Raw genomic sequence first — 15,173 nt, 5'->3', positions numbered from 1 at the left:
GACCGCTGAACTCCAGCAGTGCGAGAGGCGGAAGCAAGGTCGATGAGGGAACCACGGTGTGCCACGAGGACACAAAGTAGGTAATTTTTATTCGATCTAAGATACATCGACTTCAGCTACGCTGTTCTCATAGCCAGAGTTGCATATCTTAAATCGATTTCCCCTCCGTCACACACACAGTGTAGACCATTTAGGTGCTGGGTTAACTTGCAGTTTCAGCTCTGACCAGCGGAAATTCTTGTTTTGAACAGACTCCACAAAGCCTAGTTAGATCAGGCTGCTTCACTGAAAGACCTTGGCCCTAGGCCTAACTGCAACTCCCTTGGAAGTGGAAGGTCAAGACATACCATGCAACATAAGCATCAGACTTCCGTTTTGTTTGTGAGCTGTTTGATTTGTCTCTGGCTGCACGCCAAAATCTGGTGCAGTTGTGCATCAGTTTAGTCCCCAGCACTTTGAGCACATCTCGACCAATCTGATTATGGCTCTGCATATTGTATTGCTTGTACTTGCGTCGTTCTGAAACCACTGCCTGCCCAAAGAACCAATACCATCATCATGACAGCGAGCCTGTTGTAGTCATCTGACCCTTGGTTTGGGCTCAGTCTTATCTTTGAATTTCATGCTCATGGGTCCCCATGGGAGCTCCCCATGGGAGCTCCCCACTCCTGGGCAATTTTCCAATCCCTAGTGGGAGGTCAGCTCACTCCCAGGGTCTTGTAAGCAGGACTTTGGAGCGGATCCTGGAGCTGGGGCTCGGAGCAGCTCCGGAGCAGTGGAGCTGCAGGTTTTTACCTGGAGCTGGAGCAGAGCTGGAGCACAGCTCCAAAGCCCTGCTTTTAAGAGTCCAGTTTATAGTCCCTTGGTCTCTAGGGTTACCAGACGTCCCGTTTTGGCCAGGACAGTCCTGTTTTTTTAAGCCCTATCCTGGCCATCCCAAGTGTGGGGTTGTTTTTTTTTTGGGGGGGGGGAAAGTGGGCATTTGTCCCATTTGCTCTTAGCAACTTGATCAGTTCGCAAGAGGAAGTGCAACAAATGCCCACTTTTTTTTATAGAAGTGAGGTGCAGGGAGATGAGCGGTGATGCCAGCCTCATGGGGGAGGGGAGGCGAGACTCAGATGGGGGGCACACCGGGCTCGAGTGAGCAGTGATGCCAGCCCCAGCCTTTGAGAAATATGGTTACTTTTTCTAGTATGTGTTCCATTGCTCGCCCAAGCCCTGCCTGCCCCAGGTGTGGGGAGAGGGGCTTGGGCCAGCCCCATGTGGGGGAGGGGTGGGGCTCAGGAAAGCCCTGTGGGAGGGGACCTTGGGTGATTGGTTCAGGCCTGTCCCACATGGAGTCCCATTTCCCTTCAAGACCTATGGTCACCCTACTTGTCTCCAGTCCCTGGTAGCTCTTCATAGGTCACTAGCTGGAAGCAGCCTTTCAGGGTTTTTGCTCATATCAATTGGGTAGTGTCAGTCTGCACTAAACTGAAGGGTGAATGGAAGGGTTAGCAACAGCCGCAGGCTGAGATCCCCTTGCTCCCGGAGCTAAGGAGCAGACCCTGGCATGCTCCCTCCTCCTGGGAAAAACTCCCCCACAGTTGTGTCCAGACTTCCTCTTTTGAGGCTTCACTTCCCCAGGTGGAACACATTTGGTAAGTGTGCCTAACTGAGACTGTCTTAGTGCAAGAATGCTTGTTAGCCTTTTCACTAGTGGGATGGAAGTGTGTCCCATCACACCTGTGAATTGTTTCCAGTCCCTGCAGTGCAGAATGCCATTTCATACACAATGGTATTTCAAAGATCACGGGCACTGAGAGTATTTTTAATTCATTTTCAGGGATTTTTAGTTTATGTTTTATTACCAACTTAGGAGCCTAAAATTTCTCAGCTTACCTACTGTGACAAAGTTCCTCCTCTACCTCAGGGCCGCCTGGGGGGGGCAAGAGGGTCAATTTGCCCCAGGCCCTGGGCTCCACAGGGGCCCCCACGAGAGTTTTTCGGGGCCCCTGGAGTGGGGTCCTTCACTCGCTCCGGGGGGCCCGGAAAACTCTTGTGGGGCTGGGCCCCTGGAGCTTCTTCCACTCCCAGTCTTCGCTGGCAGGGGAGTCCTTCCGCTCCGGGGTGGAAGGACTCCCCCGCCAGCAAATTACCGCCGAAGCGGGACCTGCCGCCGAAGTGCAACCTGGTCTTCGGCGGTAATTCGGCGGCAGGGGGCCCTTCCATTCTGGGACCCACTGCCGAAGTGCCCCGAAGACCCGCGGTGGGGGCCCCCTACCGCCGAACAAGGCCAGCTCTAGACATTTCGCCGTGCAGGGGGCGCCCTGCCGCTTGCCGGTCCTGTGGCTCCGGTGGACCTCCCGCAGGCACACCTGTGGATGCTCCACTGGAGCCACGGGACCAGCGGACCCTCTGCAGGCACGCCTGTGGGAGGTCCACTGGAGCCGCCTGCCGCCGACGGCCCCAGGCCCCCGGAATCCTCTGGGCGGCCCTGCTCTACCTTGGTGGGTCCTGTGCTTATTGGCAGATTTGCTCACCTCAGTGATCTTCCCCACAGTCTGGATCAACTCCTCCTGTGTCTGATCAGGAGTTGGGAGGTTTGGGGGGAACCCGGGCCCACCCTCTACTCCGGGTTCCAGCCCAGGGCCCTGTAGACTGCAGCTGTCTAGAGTGCCTCCTAGTACAGTTGCGTGACAGCTACAACTCCCTGGGCTACTTCCCCGTAGCCTCCTCACAACAACTTCCTTTATCCTCACCATAGGACCTTTCATCTGGTGTCTGATAACACTTGTACTCTTCAATCATCCAGCCTTCCCACTCTCAGCTCCTAATGCCTCTTGCTCCCAGCTCCTCGCATGCACACTACAAACTGAAGTGAGGTCCTTTTTAAACTCAGGCACCCTGATTAGCCAGCATGTCCTAATTGATTCTAGCAGTTTCTTCTCAATTGGCTCCAGGTGTCCTAATAAGCCTGCCTGCCTTAATTGGTTCCAGCAAGTTCCTGCTTGTTCTGGAACTGTCCCTGTTACCTTACCCAGGGAAAAGAGATCTATTTAATCTGGGACTAATATATCTGCCTTCTAACACTTTCCTGTATCCATCTGGCTGGACCCTGTCACAACTGGTATACTTGTGAAAGAAACTAGCATGTTTTGTGGATTATATGGCAGGATAAGGTCATGTGCCTTGTATTCATTTGTTTCTATCCATCTATCCTGCCCTGCAACGTGAAGAGATAATTCAAGGGCATGTTGTGGTCTGGAACTTTTACAAAACAATAGTAACAGTTAGCTGCAGCTATCCCATCTTGTGCTGTGATCCCATTACATTCCACAACCTAAACAGGAAAATATATCAATAGAAGATCTACAAGATTAATCCTTGATACTTTTGAGTCAGTGCAGAATATTGAAGGGCACAATGTGGCTGCAGATGCTGTGTTTTTCAGAGGACATATCAAATTTAAATCTGAATAGTTGTGGCCATTTAAAAAAAAAAGTGGCTGACTCTTGTGTCCTGGCTAAATTCAAAATTGGGTCAGTACACTGCAGTCCAGAAAACCCAAATTCTAGAGCTATATAGAGGTCATGCTCCTCTTTCTTTTTTTTTTTTAAGGGTATTTTGTAGGTTATTCTTCAACTATTCGTCTAATAATAATTGCAAGGCCTGGTATTGCTATTCTTTATCATTCAGATAGGTCAGGTATTACCATGTGCCCTGAGTACTCTACCGTTCGTTGTCCTTATTCAAATACTAAAACGTGGCTATATTATACCTTGTTGTATTCAAAGTCTTGGAACTAAAATAACATGGCTGACATAATTTAAAGGTGATTAATATAGGCCACTAATATAATAAAGGCTCCATCTCCCCTGTACTAATGATGCCCATGGGTTCATGGACATGAGGATGATGTGCAACAGAAGTGCTGACTGGCCTCTGTGATTGTTTTGAATCAAAATAACTCACCTGCTTTTGGGGCATCTTGATTCAATAGTGACTTTAGGGTCTCCTGGGACCCATTTCACTTGAGAAAAGGCAAATGATAGAAAAACTAAAAGGAAATATGTTAACTATTTACGCAAAACGATCTGTTCTATCTTGTGTTTACTTGTGACACTCTGAGTAGATTGCCTGGACCTGAAGAACGTCTCTGTGTAAGCTCGAAAGTTTCTCTCCCTCACCAACAGAGGTTGGTCCAATAAAAGATATTACCTCAGCCATCTCACCTTGTTTCTCTAAAAAGAAAAGACATTTAATCTATTTTCACATTTCCCCAACACTTTATCCTAACTGATGGTTTCTGAGTTTGAGTCACGATTGCCCTGTTTTTCAAAGGATGTTTATTATTTTGCTCCTGTGTCGCTGACTTTATTCATATCTATGCTAGGAGCAGATATGTATGGAGAAGAGAGTAATGCAGTTTTACCATGGCTGTTTTTTTTATAAACACAATTGTAGCTTTTAGAAAAACTTAAATTCCCTCCTCCATCTTGCAAATATTAGCTTCCCAGGGAACCCGTAACAAAATACATTTTTTCTAAATGTAGAAATAGCAGAGAATGTATTATGGAGACTCATCTCTAAGATGTACTGTGCTTCCTGAGGAACACAGCTGGGTTCTCTTCTTTAAACTTTGCCCTGAATGAATGCTTCTAGGTTTATGAGTCATTGCTTTCTCCGGGAAGGTGTTTTTATTTTGCTCTTTTGTCCCTGACTTTCTGATGAATCCTGTGATGGAATCAGACAAGTATGGCCAAAGCACTGAGGAAATGTCTGGTTTATTTTTTTTTGGCCAAGAATACATACAGAATGCAGGGCAGATTTATAATCTGGTAGGGGAGGTAAACACATTTTATGTTGTAGTAGAATAGCTTCTGAAAGTAAATCAAAGTAGGGGCCAGGTCCTGCAGCCCTCACTAGTGTGATTAGCGCCATCAAGCTAATGCAGTTCTTAAGAGTCCTGTGAGGACTGTGCATGCCGTTAGGATGATTACTGTCTATAATACAGTAATGCTACTGGGCCAGATTCTGTCCTCAGTGACACGCAATATATTTCCACTGAAATCAACATCCAACCAATTGCTCTGAATCATGATTGTTGCAATTATGATTTCTTTAGTTTATCTCTGTGTTTACCTGTGTATGTACCAAATAACCATTTTATCAATGCCTATAGCTCAATCAGTTGTACTACCAAAATAAGTAGTATAACTTAGTAGGTAGCCCAAACAGCCAGCTACTAAACATCGCCCATGGGAAGGGCCAATGAGCATGAACACAAGCATCATATTTTGGCCAAATGATTACAACTTTATCATAATTTAAACAACCACCAACAGTCCTTAAAGGCAATCTGGTCCAGCAGCAGCAAAAGAAAATAACAGCAAGTGTTCCTTTTAAATGCAAATGAGATCATGCATATTCATCTACCATACAGATTAGGACATGCTGTCATTTGCAGAAGATGTCCAGATTTCCAGCATGGGAGACCCCACTCCTATCCTCATCCACTCAAATTTAACAGCATGAAGGGGAATCTAACCCCTGTGGGCAGGAAAAATTGCCCAGATTTGTGAGCCTGTAATTAAATAAATCATAAATTAATAAAACCATGACAATCTGGGCCCCTCTGTTGTGTAGATTTTGCCAGCACAACACAACCAGTGCAGTTGCCTGAAATGTTAAAGTGGAACTTTCTAAGACCAATGAACCATAGACCCTGAAATGTTACTGATCCAGCTTATCCTCCATAGCCATTACTCTCTAAAGCTATGTCTTCAGTGAAGAGTGAATTCAACTAATAATTTGAGTGATGCCCCAAACTTGAGTCTTGTCTACACACGCAAACCCTTAACTCAGGTGTCATGGTGCTTTTAACTTGAGTTTGCAGGCCCAAGGGCTGGGGAGTTGTATAGGCTGAAACTCAAGTGAATACAATGTCTGAGTGCAGACTAGCTCCCACCTGAGTGCTCCTGGGCCTTCCCACAATTCCCCTGTGTGCCCAGGAAGGACAGAAGTTCTCCTGCAGTTCAGTAGGAATGAATTCACAGAGCGTCTCAATTTACTGCAGTACAGAGAAACAGAGGATGTGGCCCCAGAAGTCTTAGCACCACACACAAGTGAATGCAATGCCAGTGTGCATACAGCAGTTGTAGTATTATTTTACAGTGTGGCCTCTCTCACTAAAGCAAGGCTAACTGGAAAGGAGTAACTTGAATATAGTTAACTCTGCAGTGCAGACCTACCCTCAGGGAGCCAGTGTGGGATACTCACAGCCTCTTGTGGAGTAGCATAGAGAGGCCTACTTCTATCCAGTGCTCTCTTTATGGGCAATACTCCACCAGCCAATCCAAACTCAGAGGTGCTTGGACTGATCAATGGCAGCCTCGCTAATGAGGGAGGGCTGCCATTGGCAGGCCTGTCCCCCATGTCACTTCACCAGCTGGGTTGCCTTGCGCCTACTTTATTCTTGTTCCGAAATGTTAGTGTGGCATGTAGTGCTTCGTTTAAAAGCATTCAAAGTGCTATCCAACAGAGAGGTGCCCAGGGGCATTCCCTAAACACTCGCCAGTCGTCTTAGACAAGTATGTACCATATCTTCAATATTGGCAATATTCTCTACAATACTGCAAATACTGATGTTATACGTTGGCCCTCGGTAACAGCACAATCGGCCAGGTAGCTACTTTACTTTTAGGTAATGCTCATTTAACTAACTACCCTGTGATACATTTTAGCTTAAATTGTCCTGAGTGATTAGTGAGTATGGATGCCTCTATTTTTTGAGTGCTCAACTTTAAGCACCTTATTTTCAAAGGACCATGTTTTGAAAATTGGGTCCCTTTAAGGATAAGTTAGGTGCAGCACCCAAAATCATTGGTCACTTTTGAACATTTATTCTTTTTCTTGAAGCTATGTGACTTCAGCTCTTCTCTGGGTCTATTGTTTGTGCTGTTGGTGCCCTCCATTGAAGTATCTTTGACAAACGTAACTTTTATGTCCATCCTATCGAGGGCTTTATCAAGAATGAAATGAGGGTGGGCCATTCTTGTTACAGTTTTAGAAAGCTAGGTAAGGTACAAATTGCATTAACTCTGCCAGAGCATCACACTGAGTTTAGCTTCACTGCTCCTGAATTTTACTGGAAATCATTATGACATAACACTGACTTGACTGATACATTCATTTCCTTACCTTGGGGGTATGTATTAAAAAAAATGGAATGTTTGGCAATTATTTTATTTATATATAATATAAATTGCATAGTTGTAGCTCTTGTCAGTCTGGAATCACTGTCTGCAATGCATATTTTTCCAGTGGAGGAAATAAAGCTCAGCAAAGCGCCTTTTGAAAAATGAGATTGCTTGAGAGGGGCAGAGGTTAAGAAAAAAATAGTGTTTAAATCATCAGTGAAATAAAAAGCCAGTCACCTGGAAAACATACAGCCAGGAGTGGGCAACCAAACTTATCAGATAGCTACAGTGTAATACTGTCTCCTGATTTGAAAATATACAACATCAGAATCTTTCTCGGCCTTGCATTGATGTATTGGAGTGGGTGGGAGGCATTTAGCGTACCTTTGTGCATGATACAAATGAACATAATAGTCTGAAGAGAGTCTCCCCTATTGCAGAAGCTGGGCAGAATTCCAAACTAGAGCCCCTCTTTTAGGTGCTGAAACTGAGGGTGCTGCTGCTCCCCCTGGCTTGAAGTGGTTTCCATCATATGAAGGGTTTACAGTTTGGATCAATGGCTCTAGGCACTCCTCACTATATAAATTGTTCCAGCAGCCCTGGTCCCTTTGGATGCTAAATGGAAAGCCTGCCAATGCACGCGCTACTACTCTGTGGCACCAGAACGTCAGGCACGCTTTCCCACCTCCCCCGTTGTGTACAGTAGACAGCTATCTACGCTCAGACTGATGCTCATGAGACATCCTTCTCTGCACTTACACTCTGCTCCTCTACCTGAGACCACTGTGTATGTGTAAAGTAAACAAATCTGGGGGCCATATTTGTGACATTCTATACCTGGGGGAAGTGTCCTGGAACCCCCATCATCCTCATTTTCATAGAATTGTGATCTTACATATAACCCATGCCTTGTAAGGTATCAGGGGAAAGGGTATGATCTGCTGAAAGTCATTTTTCTATCCATATATGTGTATCATTAATGCATATGAAGTTATGAGAATTGTGTTGTATGGTGGTCGTTATAGCATGCTGTAAGTTGGGGAATCAGCCAGATATTAGCCCCCCAGAAGCAACAGCAAGGAAAGTAATCAACACTCAGGCAATCAATCAGCCCATCAACAGCCATTGTCCAGCAAGGGAGCTACAGTGCAATGACTCACCTGCATGAGGCCACACCAGGGAATTGCTCAGCCTTACCTGGAGACTCAGCAATGCCCCCAGACATGCCTGGACTTGTGTTTCCAAGCACATGGACTGAAGGTATAAAACAGACAGAGAGGACACATACTGGGCCCTTCTCCTGTCCCCACCTACGCTGCAAGCAACTAAGACACTGAGAAGAAGACAAGACTTCAACAAAGGAGACTGGCCCAGGTTTAAGGAACAAACCTGTGTATTAAGGCCTGCAGTATCCAGTGGGGTGAGAAAATCAGCTTAATCTAGATGTTGCCCAGTCTAATAGGGTTGAGAGTTTAGACTACATGCTTATATTTTCTTTTCTTTTGGTAACTAACTCTGACTTTTTGCCTAACACTTAATATCACTTAAATTTTATCTTTGGTAGTCAATACATTTGTTTAACTGTTTTTCTTTACCAGTGAGTTTGCCTGAAGTGTTTGGTAATCTGGTCAGGTTTGCAAAGGCTGGTGTAGGCCCACTTTCCATTGATGAAGTGGTGAACCAATTAATAAATCCGCACTGCTCATGTTGAGCAGTGCAAGACAGAATATTCCTGAGGTACAGTGCTGGAAGCTGGGGGGATATGGTTCTAGTGCCTTTCTCTGGGTGATTCATGGGTGACTGTGGGAACATTTATGCAATCTAGCTGGGTGTGGGGCTCCACAGGCTGTTGTGTTGAGTGATCACAGCACCTGGAGGGGTTTGCCGCTGGTCACTAGCAAGGCATTGTGAGAGACAGCCTCGCCTGGAGAGAGTTAAAGGGGCACAATCCCAGGCTGCACCCTGGGGGTCCTGTCACAATCTTGTCTGTGACATCTGTGATACAGACTAATTTTCCTGTCCCAAAGAGCTTACATGGCAATCCCTGCTATTCATTTTTTCTGGAGTTAGTTCTGTTCCATGTGAAACCTCCCTTCCTTGTCTTTGATAAGTGCCTTGGTGGGAGAGGGCACAGGGAATGGGAGCAAGAGAACTCTGTACTGCTGTGGTGTTTGGCTGGAGACTGAATTTTCCATTCTCTAAAATGAGTATAACAACATCTCTCTTTCCCCCGAGGAATACCGAGAGAGCTTGGAAAGCACTCGGAGGTTCTAGGCTGAAGGATACTATGTACCTTTCAATGATTATGATATAGCCTAATGTAGCATTATTGCTGCACCCTCAGGCTGTCTTTGTCTTTTATGACTCACAATCATGACTTGGATAGGGCTCTTATCAATAAAAAGCCTGAACAGAGTCCATTGAAGTCAGTATAAAGACTCCCATTGAGTTCACTGGGTCATGGATGAAGCCCAAAGTGCTGAAGCAAGATGTAGGAACTTAAGTGAATTTGTTATTAAGCAAACTGTTCGGCATGTTTAAAATACCTGTTTGTGTCATTTAGGTGATGACCTGAAAAGATCATGTCTGAGGTACAGGGAACGGTCGAGTTTTCTGTGGAACTACACAAATTCCACAATGTGGATCTCTTCCAGAGAGGGTGAGTTTGGAGCTTCCTTTAGTTTTTAGCTGCTTGTATAATGCTCATTTATGGAAAGGACCTAGACTCTGAAATATGTTGCTTCCTGCTAATGCAGTTATACTTCATGTAATCTGGTGTGTGGGGGGATCATTAGTCTTTCCTCACAGTCAAGGAAACTGGAAGCATGTTATTTCCACTTATCTGTAAAATCTGACTGCCTGAATTATTAAAACAATGTGTTTATAAAACTAGATCAAATGGATTTAACCAGCTGCTTAAGTTTAGGCCCAGTGACCGCTTTACCTCTCCTGGGTTAGCTCTGATCTTCCAACATGAATGACAGTTGTGCTCCATGACTTTTCCTTCCTGTGTCATGTTAAATAATGCTCACACTGGGGTCATAAATGTAATTGCTCTATTTTCCTATAATGGAGTTTAATGGAATTCTACTAATTCACATTTAGAATTGGAACACTGAGCATTTGTTACATCCTGTATCTAATATTTAGAATCTTTGGTTCTATTAACCTCCATGTATGATAAGCCCAGTGTGGTTTTAAAATCAATGCTTCAGAAGAAGGGCAACTTCCAGTAAACTTATTTAACTTTTCCCCTGGACCTTGCCTGGTGGTAGAAGTATGGCAAATATGTGACTACTAAATGGTGGTAGCCTCTTCTAAAGATTGCATGGTGACTGGGCTTCTAGTGACTGTGAATAGATCACAGGTGTATTTTGTGATTTCTTTCATTAGGGCCAGGGACCTATACTGAAGATCTGCTCAAGGTTGCCAGTGGAACTGGATAGGTTCAGACAGCCCTGTGGGTGTGCACTTTGTTGCTAATTGACTATTCTATTGCGGGTCTGCTGGGATATTTATTTTTGTCAGTGAGTTTTTATATGATGACTCAGAAATGCCCTCTACCTAGCTGCAACCCCCATCCTACCTCCCATGTCAGTGAATGGCAGATGACTTGGATATGCCGGTAACTGACAGTGTTACCTGAACTGTGAAACTGCTCCAGCTGTGGGATAGTTTAGCTAATCAGAGCTGCCTGCTCCGGAAAATGGAATATAAATTTTCTTACTATGATGAAATATTCAGTGAACCCATGAAAATTTTTTCTATGAAGCCCTTGAAATGGTCAAGGTAGCATGAAGGCCATAGGATCTATAGCAGTAGGTGCTGATTAAAACTAAAACACAAATCACTCTTGAATAGATACTTATTTTAGATTTGAACCAATAATACACTTTTTTTCTGCCAAGTTATGCACTCTTGAGAAATGAGGACCAGATAGGCACCAGTTGAGTATCAGCATAGCTCCACTGAACTTAAAGCAGCTCCATCTCTTCATTCTATTCATTGCCCAGAGAACAATGTTTAGAGCCCTTATTCTCGAAAACAGCCTTGATTATACCAAATCTAACTATTAGAAAGAGAACAAACATGCCTTTTAATCAAGGGACTTGATTCAACTTAATCACAAAATGGTTTAATCTGCAAGGAGTTTACTGTGTTCTGTACATTTTAGCTCTCTCTGCAATCTAAGTACTAAGATAGGTGATCTTGAATGCCTGGTATTTGATGATGATGATATAATAGGCATCACAGAAACCTGGTGGAATGATGATAATCAATAGGACATGGTAATTCTGGGGTACAAAATATCAAGGAATGACAGAGTAGGTTGTGCTAGTGGAGGAGTAGCACTGTGGGAAAGAAAGCATACAGTCAAATATAGGAAAAATCTTAAATAAACCAAAATGTACCATAGATAGAATGTACCTATGGATAGACATTCCATGCTTGAATACTACAGTAGGAATATGCTACCGACTGCCTGCCTAGTATAATGACAGTGATTGTAAAATGTTCAAAGTTCAGAGAGGCTACAAAGATGGAAAACCTAAGAATGAGGGATTTCAACTATCTCTCTATTGGCTCGGTACATATCCCCTCAGGCTATGATGCAGAGATAAAATTTCTAGACACCATTAATGACTGCTTTGTAGAGAAGCTAGTCCTGGAACTCCCAAGGGGAGAGGTAATTCTTTATTTAGTCCTAAGTGGAGCACAAGATCTGGTCCGGAAGTGAATAGAGCTGAATGATCAGGTAATAGAGACCAAAATGTAATTAAATTTAACATAGTTGTAGTGGGGAAAACACCAAAGAAACCTACCACAGTAGCATTTATCTTCAAAAAGGGGACCACACAAAATGAAGAAGCTAGTTAAATGGAAATTTAAGAAGAACAGGCACAAGAGAGAAATGCATGCAAGCTACATGGAAACTATTTAAAAACACCATAGTAGAGGCTCAGACTAAATTTATACCCTGAAGGAAAAAAACAGAGGAACAAAAAAATAAAATAAAAATGCTACCGTAGCTAAACCACTGAGTAAAAGAGGCAGTTAGAGGCAAAAATACATCATTTGAAAACTGAAACTCAAATCTTCGTGAGGAAAATCGAAAGGAGCATAAACTCTGGCAAGTCAAGTATAAAAGTTTAATTAGGCAAGCCAAAAAAGAACTTCAAGAACAACTATCAGAAGACAGAAAAGCTAGCAAAAAAATTAAGTACATTAATAGCAGGAAGCCAGCCAAAGAATCCAGGAGGCCACTGGAAGATCGAGGTGCTAAAGAATTACTCAAGGAACACACAGCTTCTGCAGAGAAGCTAAATGAATTCTTTGCATAAGTTGTCACTGCAGAAGATGTGAGGGAGATTCCCACAGCCATTCTTTTGGTGAAGTATCTGAGGTGCTGTTCCAGATGTCAGTAGAGGTGGTCTGGGAACAACTTCTGAAGGAACTCAAATATGAAATTGAAGAACTACTAACTGTGATATGTAACCTATCACTTAAATCAGCCTCTCTACTGGAGGATAGATAATGTTATGCCTATTTGTTTTTTAAAAAGGATCCAGAGGCAATCCTGGCAATTACAGGCCAGTAATCCTAACTTCAATACCAGGTAAATTGGTTGAAACTATAGCAAAGAACAGAATTATCAGATAAATAGATGGACACCAAGTCAATGTTCAGTTGTAAACTTTGAAAGAACAACCATAATGTTTTGTGCACAGTTCCGAACATTTCAGAGTTATGAACAACCTCCATTCCTGAGGCATTCATAACTCTGAGGTTCTGCTGTGTTCATAAATAATCTGGACAAGATGGTGAAGAGGGACATGGCAAAGTTTGCAGCCAAAACAAAATTGCTCAAGCTAGTTAAGTCCAAAGCTGATTGCAAAGAGTTACAAAGGGATCTCACTAAACTGGAAAACTGGGCAACAAAATGGCAGATGAAAGTCAATATTGGTAAGTGCAAACTAATGCACACTGAAAAACACAATCCCAACTATGAATACAAAATAATAGAGTCTAAATTAGCTGTTACCATTCAGAAAAGAGATCTTGGAGTCATTGTGGATAGCTTTCTGAAAACATCTGCACAATATGCAGTGGCAGTGAAAAAAGCTAACAGAATGTTAGGAGCAATCAGGCAAGGGGTAGGGAATAAGAGAGAGAATGTAATGTCACTAAATAAATCTATGGTACGCCCACACTTTAAATACTGAGTGCAGCTGTGGTCACCACATCTCAAAGAAGATATATTAGAATTAGAAACATTACAGAGAAGAGTAAGAAAAATGATTAGAGATATGGAACAACTTCTATGTGCGGAGAGATTAAGAAGACTGGGACTTTTCATCTTAAAAAGAGATGACTAAGCGAGGATATGGTAGAGGTCTATTACACCATGAGTGGTGTGGAGAAAGTGAATAAGGAAGTATTGTTTACTCCTTCACATAAGGCAAGAACTGGTGATCACCCAATGATATTAATAGGCAGCAGGTTTAAAGCAAACATAAATAAGTACTTCTTCACACAAGACATAATCAACCTCTGTAACTTGTTGCCAAGGGATCCTGTGAAGGCCAAAAGTATGAGCGGGATCAGAAAAGAATCAGATAAATTAATGGAGGTTAGGCCCATCAATGGGTATTAGCCAAGATGTTCGGGATACAACCCCATGCTCTGGGCATCCCTAAATTATCGATGTCCAGAAGCTCAGACTGGACAACAGGAGATGGGTCTCTCCATAATTGCTATGTTCTGTTCATTCCTGCTGAAGCATCTGGCACTGGTCACTGTTAGAAGACAGGATACTGGGCTAGACGAACCATTTGTCTGACCCAGTATGGGCCGTTCTTTTGTTCTTATGATTTTCTAAAGGGCTGAGTGTTGGCCTAACTCTCCTCTGAATGTCGTTGACTTCAATGTGAGCAGAGTTAGGCCAGCAATGAGTGCTTTAGAAACAACAGCTTAAATAAATAAAAATATTTTCCAAAGGACAAAACAAGAAGGTTCTGGTAGGCCCTTCTTTATAAAAGCCCAAATGCATCTGTTGTTAATCAAATTCCATGGAGTAGTCAAAATTGTCTGTTCCCTAAATACATATTTAACATTCAAAACTACAGTAAGTGGCCTGGATGATCAAGAATGTCTAAACAGAAAATAATCAGGATTCTTTGTGTGGTCCAGGCTTGTGTACTGGGGACCAGTTATCAATAGGTTACATGCTTCAAGTTTTTTCTTGGTGAGATATTTGCAATTAATATTAATGTTTTCGTACTCAAAGGCACAAACATAAGTGTCAGTATTTATAGACATGAATGGTCAATTGTTGATTTGTAGAAAATACTATTGTGGAGAGAAAAAAAACACTTTTTTTTTTTAAACAAAAGACTCATGCTGATGTTTGATCCTGGAGTTCTAAAGGCTGAGTAATAAGTAATGCAATTGCTAGACGGAAAAGCAGTTTTTAGTTTCTCCATCCGAATTCTCTCCATCATGTGCTGCTTAATGACTGGTGACAGATATTTCTCTAGTAAAATTAGCTAGCCAATTCTGATCTTCTTTAATAGACTAGGAAATAAAATTATCCCTGTCTGCTAGAGATCAATTAATTGATTTTGTCTAGTTCTGTCAGAAGCAATCCTTCTGCACCTTTATTCTTGAACTGTTTTAAGACCTATTTGATGGATTTCCATACTTAAAACAAACCTGATACTGGCATATCCACAGTATAAGTAACTTCCTGAGTGACTGAGGGGGAAACAAAGGTCACAGGAAAGGTGAGCAGGTGCCTTGATAATACTGGAATTCTGACACTGATGTATTTTTAAAACACAGTGAACGTGAAAGGAATGGTCAGGGCAAATGATTGAATTAATTCACAATTAGTCCCTTGATTTCTAGAACTGAAGGCCAATGTCTGAGAAACAAAGAGAAGCATTATGATGAAGCATTTTTTTTCTTTTGGGGTGTTGTCAGGACCCAACA

General features: G+C 43.0%; 1 protein-coding gene across 1 annotated transcript in view; it reads left to right on the top strand.

Annotated features, from left to right (window-relative positions):
• FAM135B (family with sequence similarity 135 member B) overlaps positions 1-15,173 on the top strand; it is a 352,204-nt gene that overhangs the window by 78,736 nt on the left and 258,295 nt on the right. The window contains exon 2 of the mRNA XM_050940579.1: positions 9,745-9,840. Coding sequence (XP_050796536.1) covers positions 9,764-9,840 — 77 coding nt within the window. The 5' untranslated portion in view covers positions 9,745-9,763. The remainder of the gene's footprint in view (positions 1-9,744; positions 9,841-15,173) is intronic.

The sequence above is a fragment of the Gopherus flavomarginatus genome, chromosome 2 (assembly GCF_025201925.1).
Source record: "Gopherus flavomarginatus isolate rGopFla2 chromosome 2, rGopFla2.mat.asm, whole genome shotgun sequence".
Lineage (NCBI taxonomy): Eukaryota > Metazoa > Chordata > Testudines > Testudinidae > Gopherus > Gopherus flavomarginatus.
This window is presented reverse-complemented; position numbering and strand designations above follow the sequence as displayed.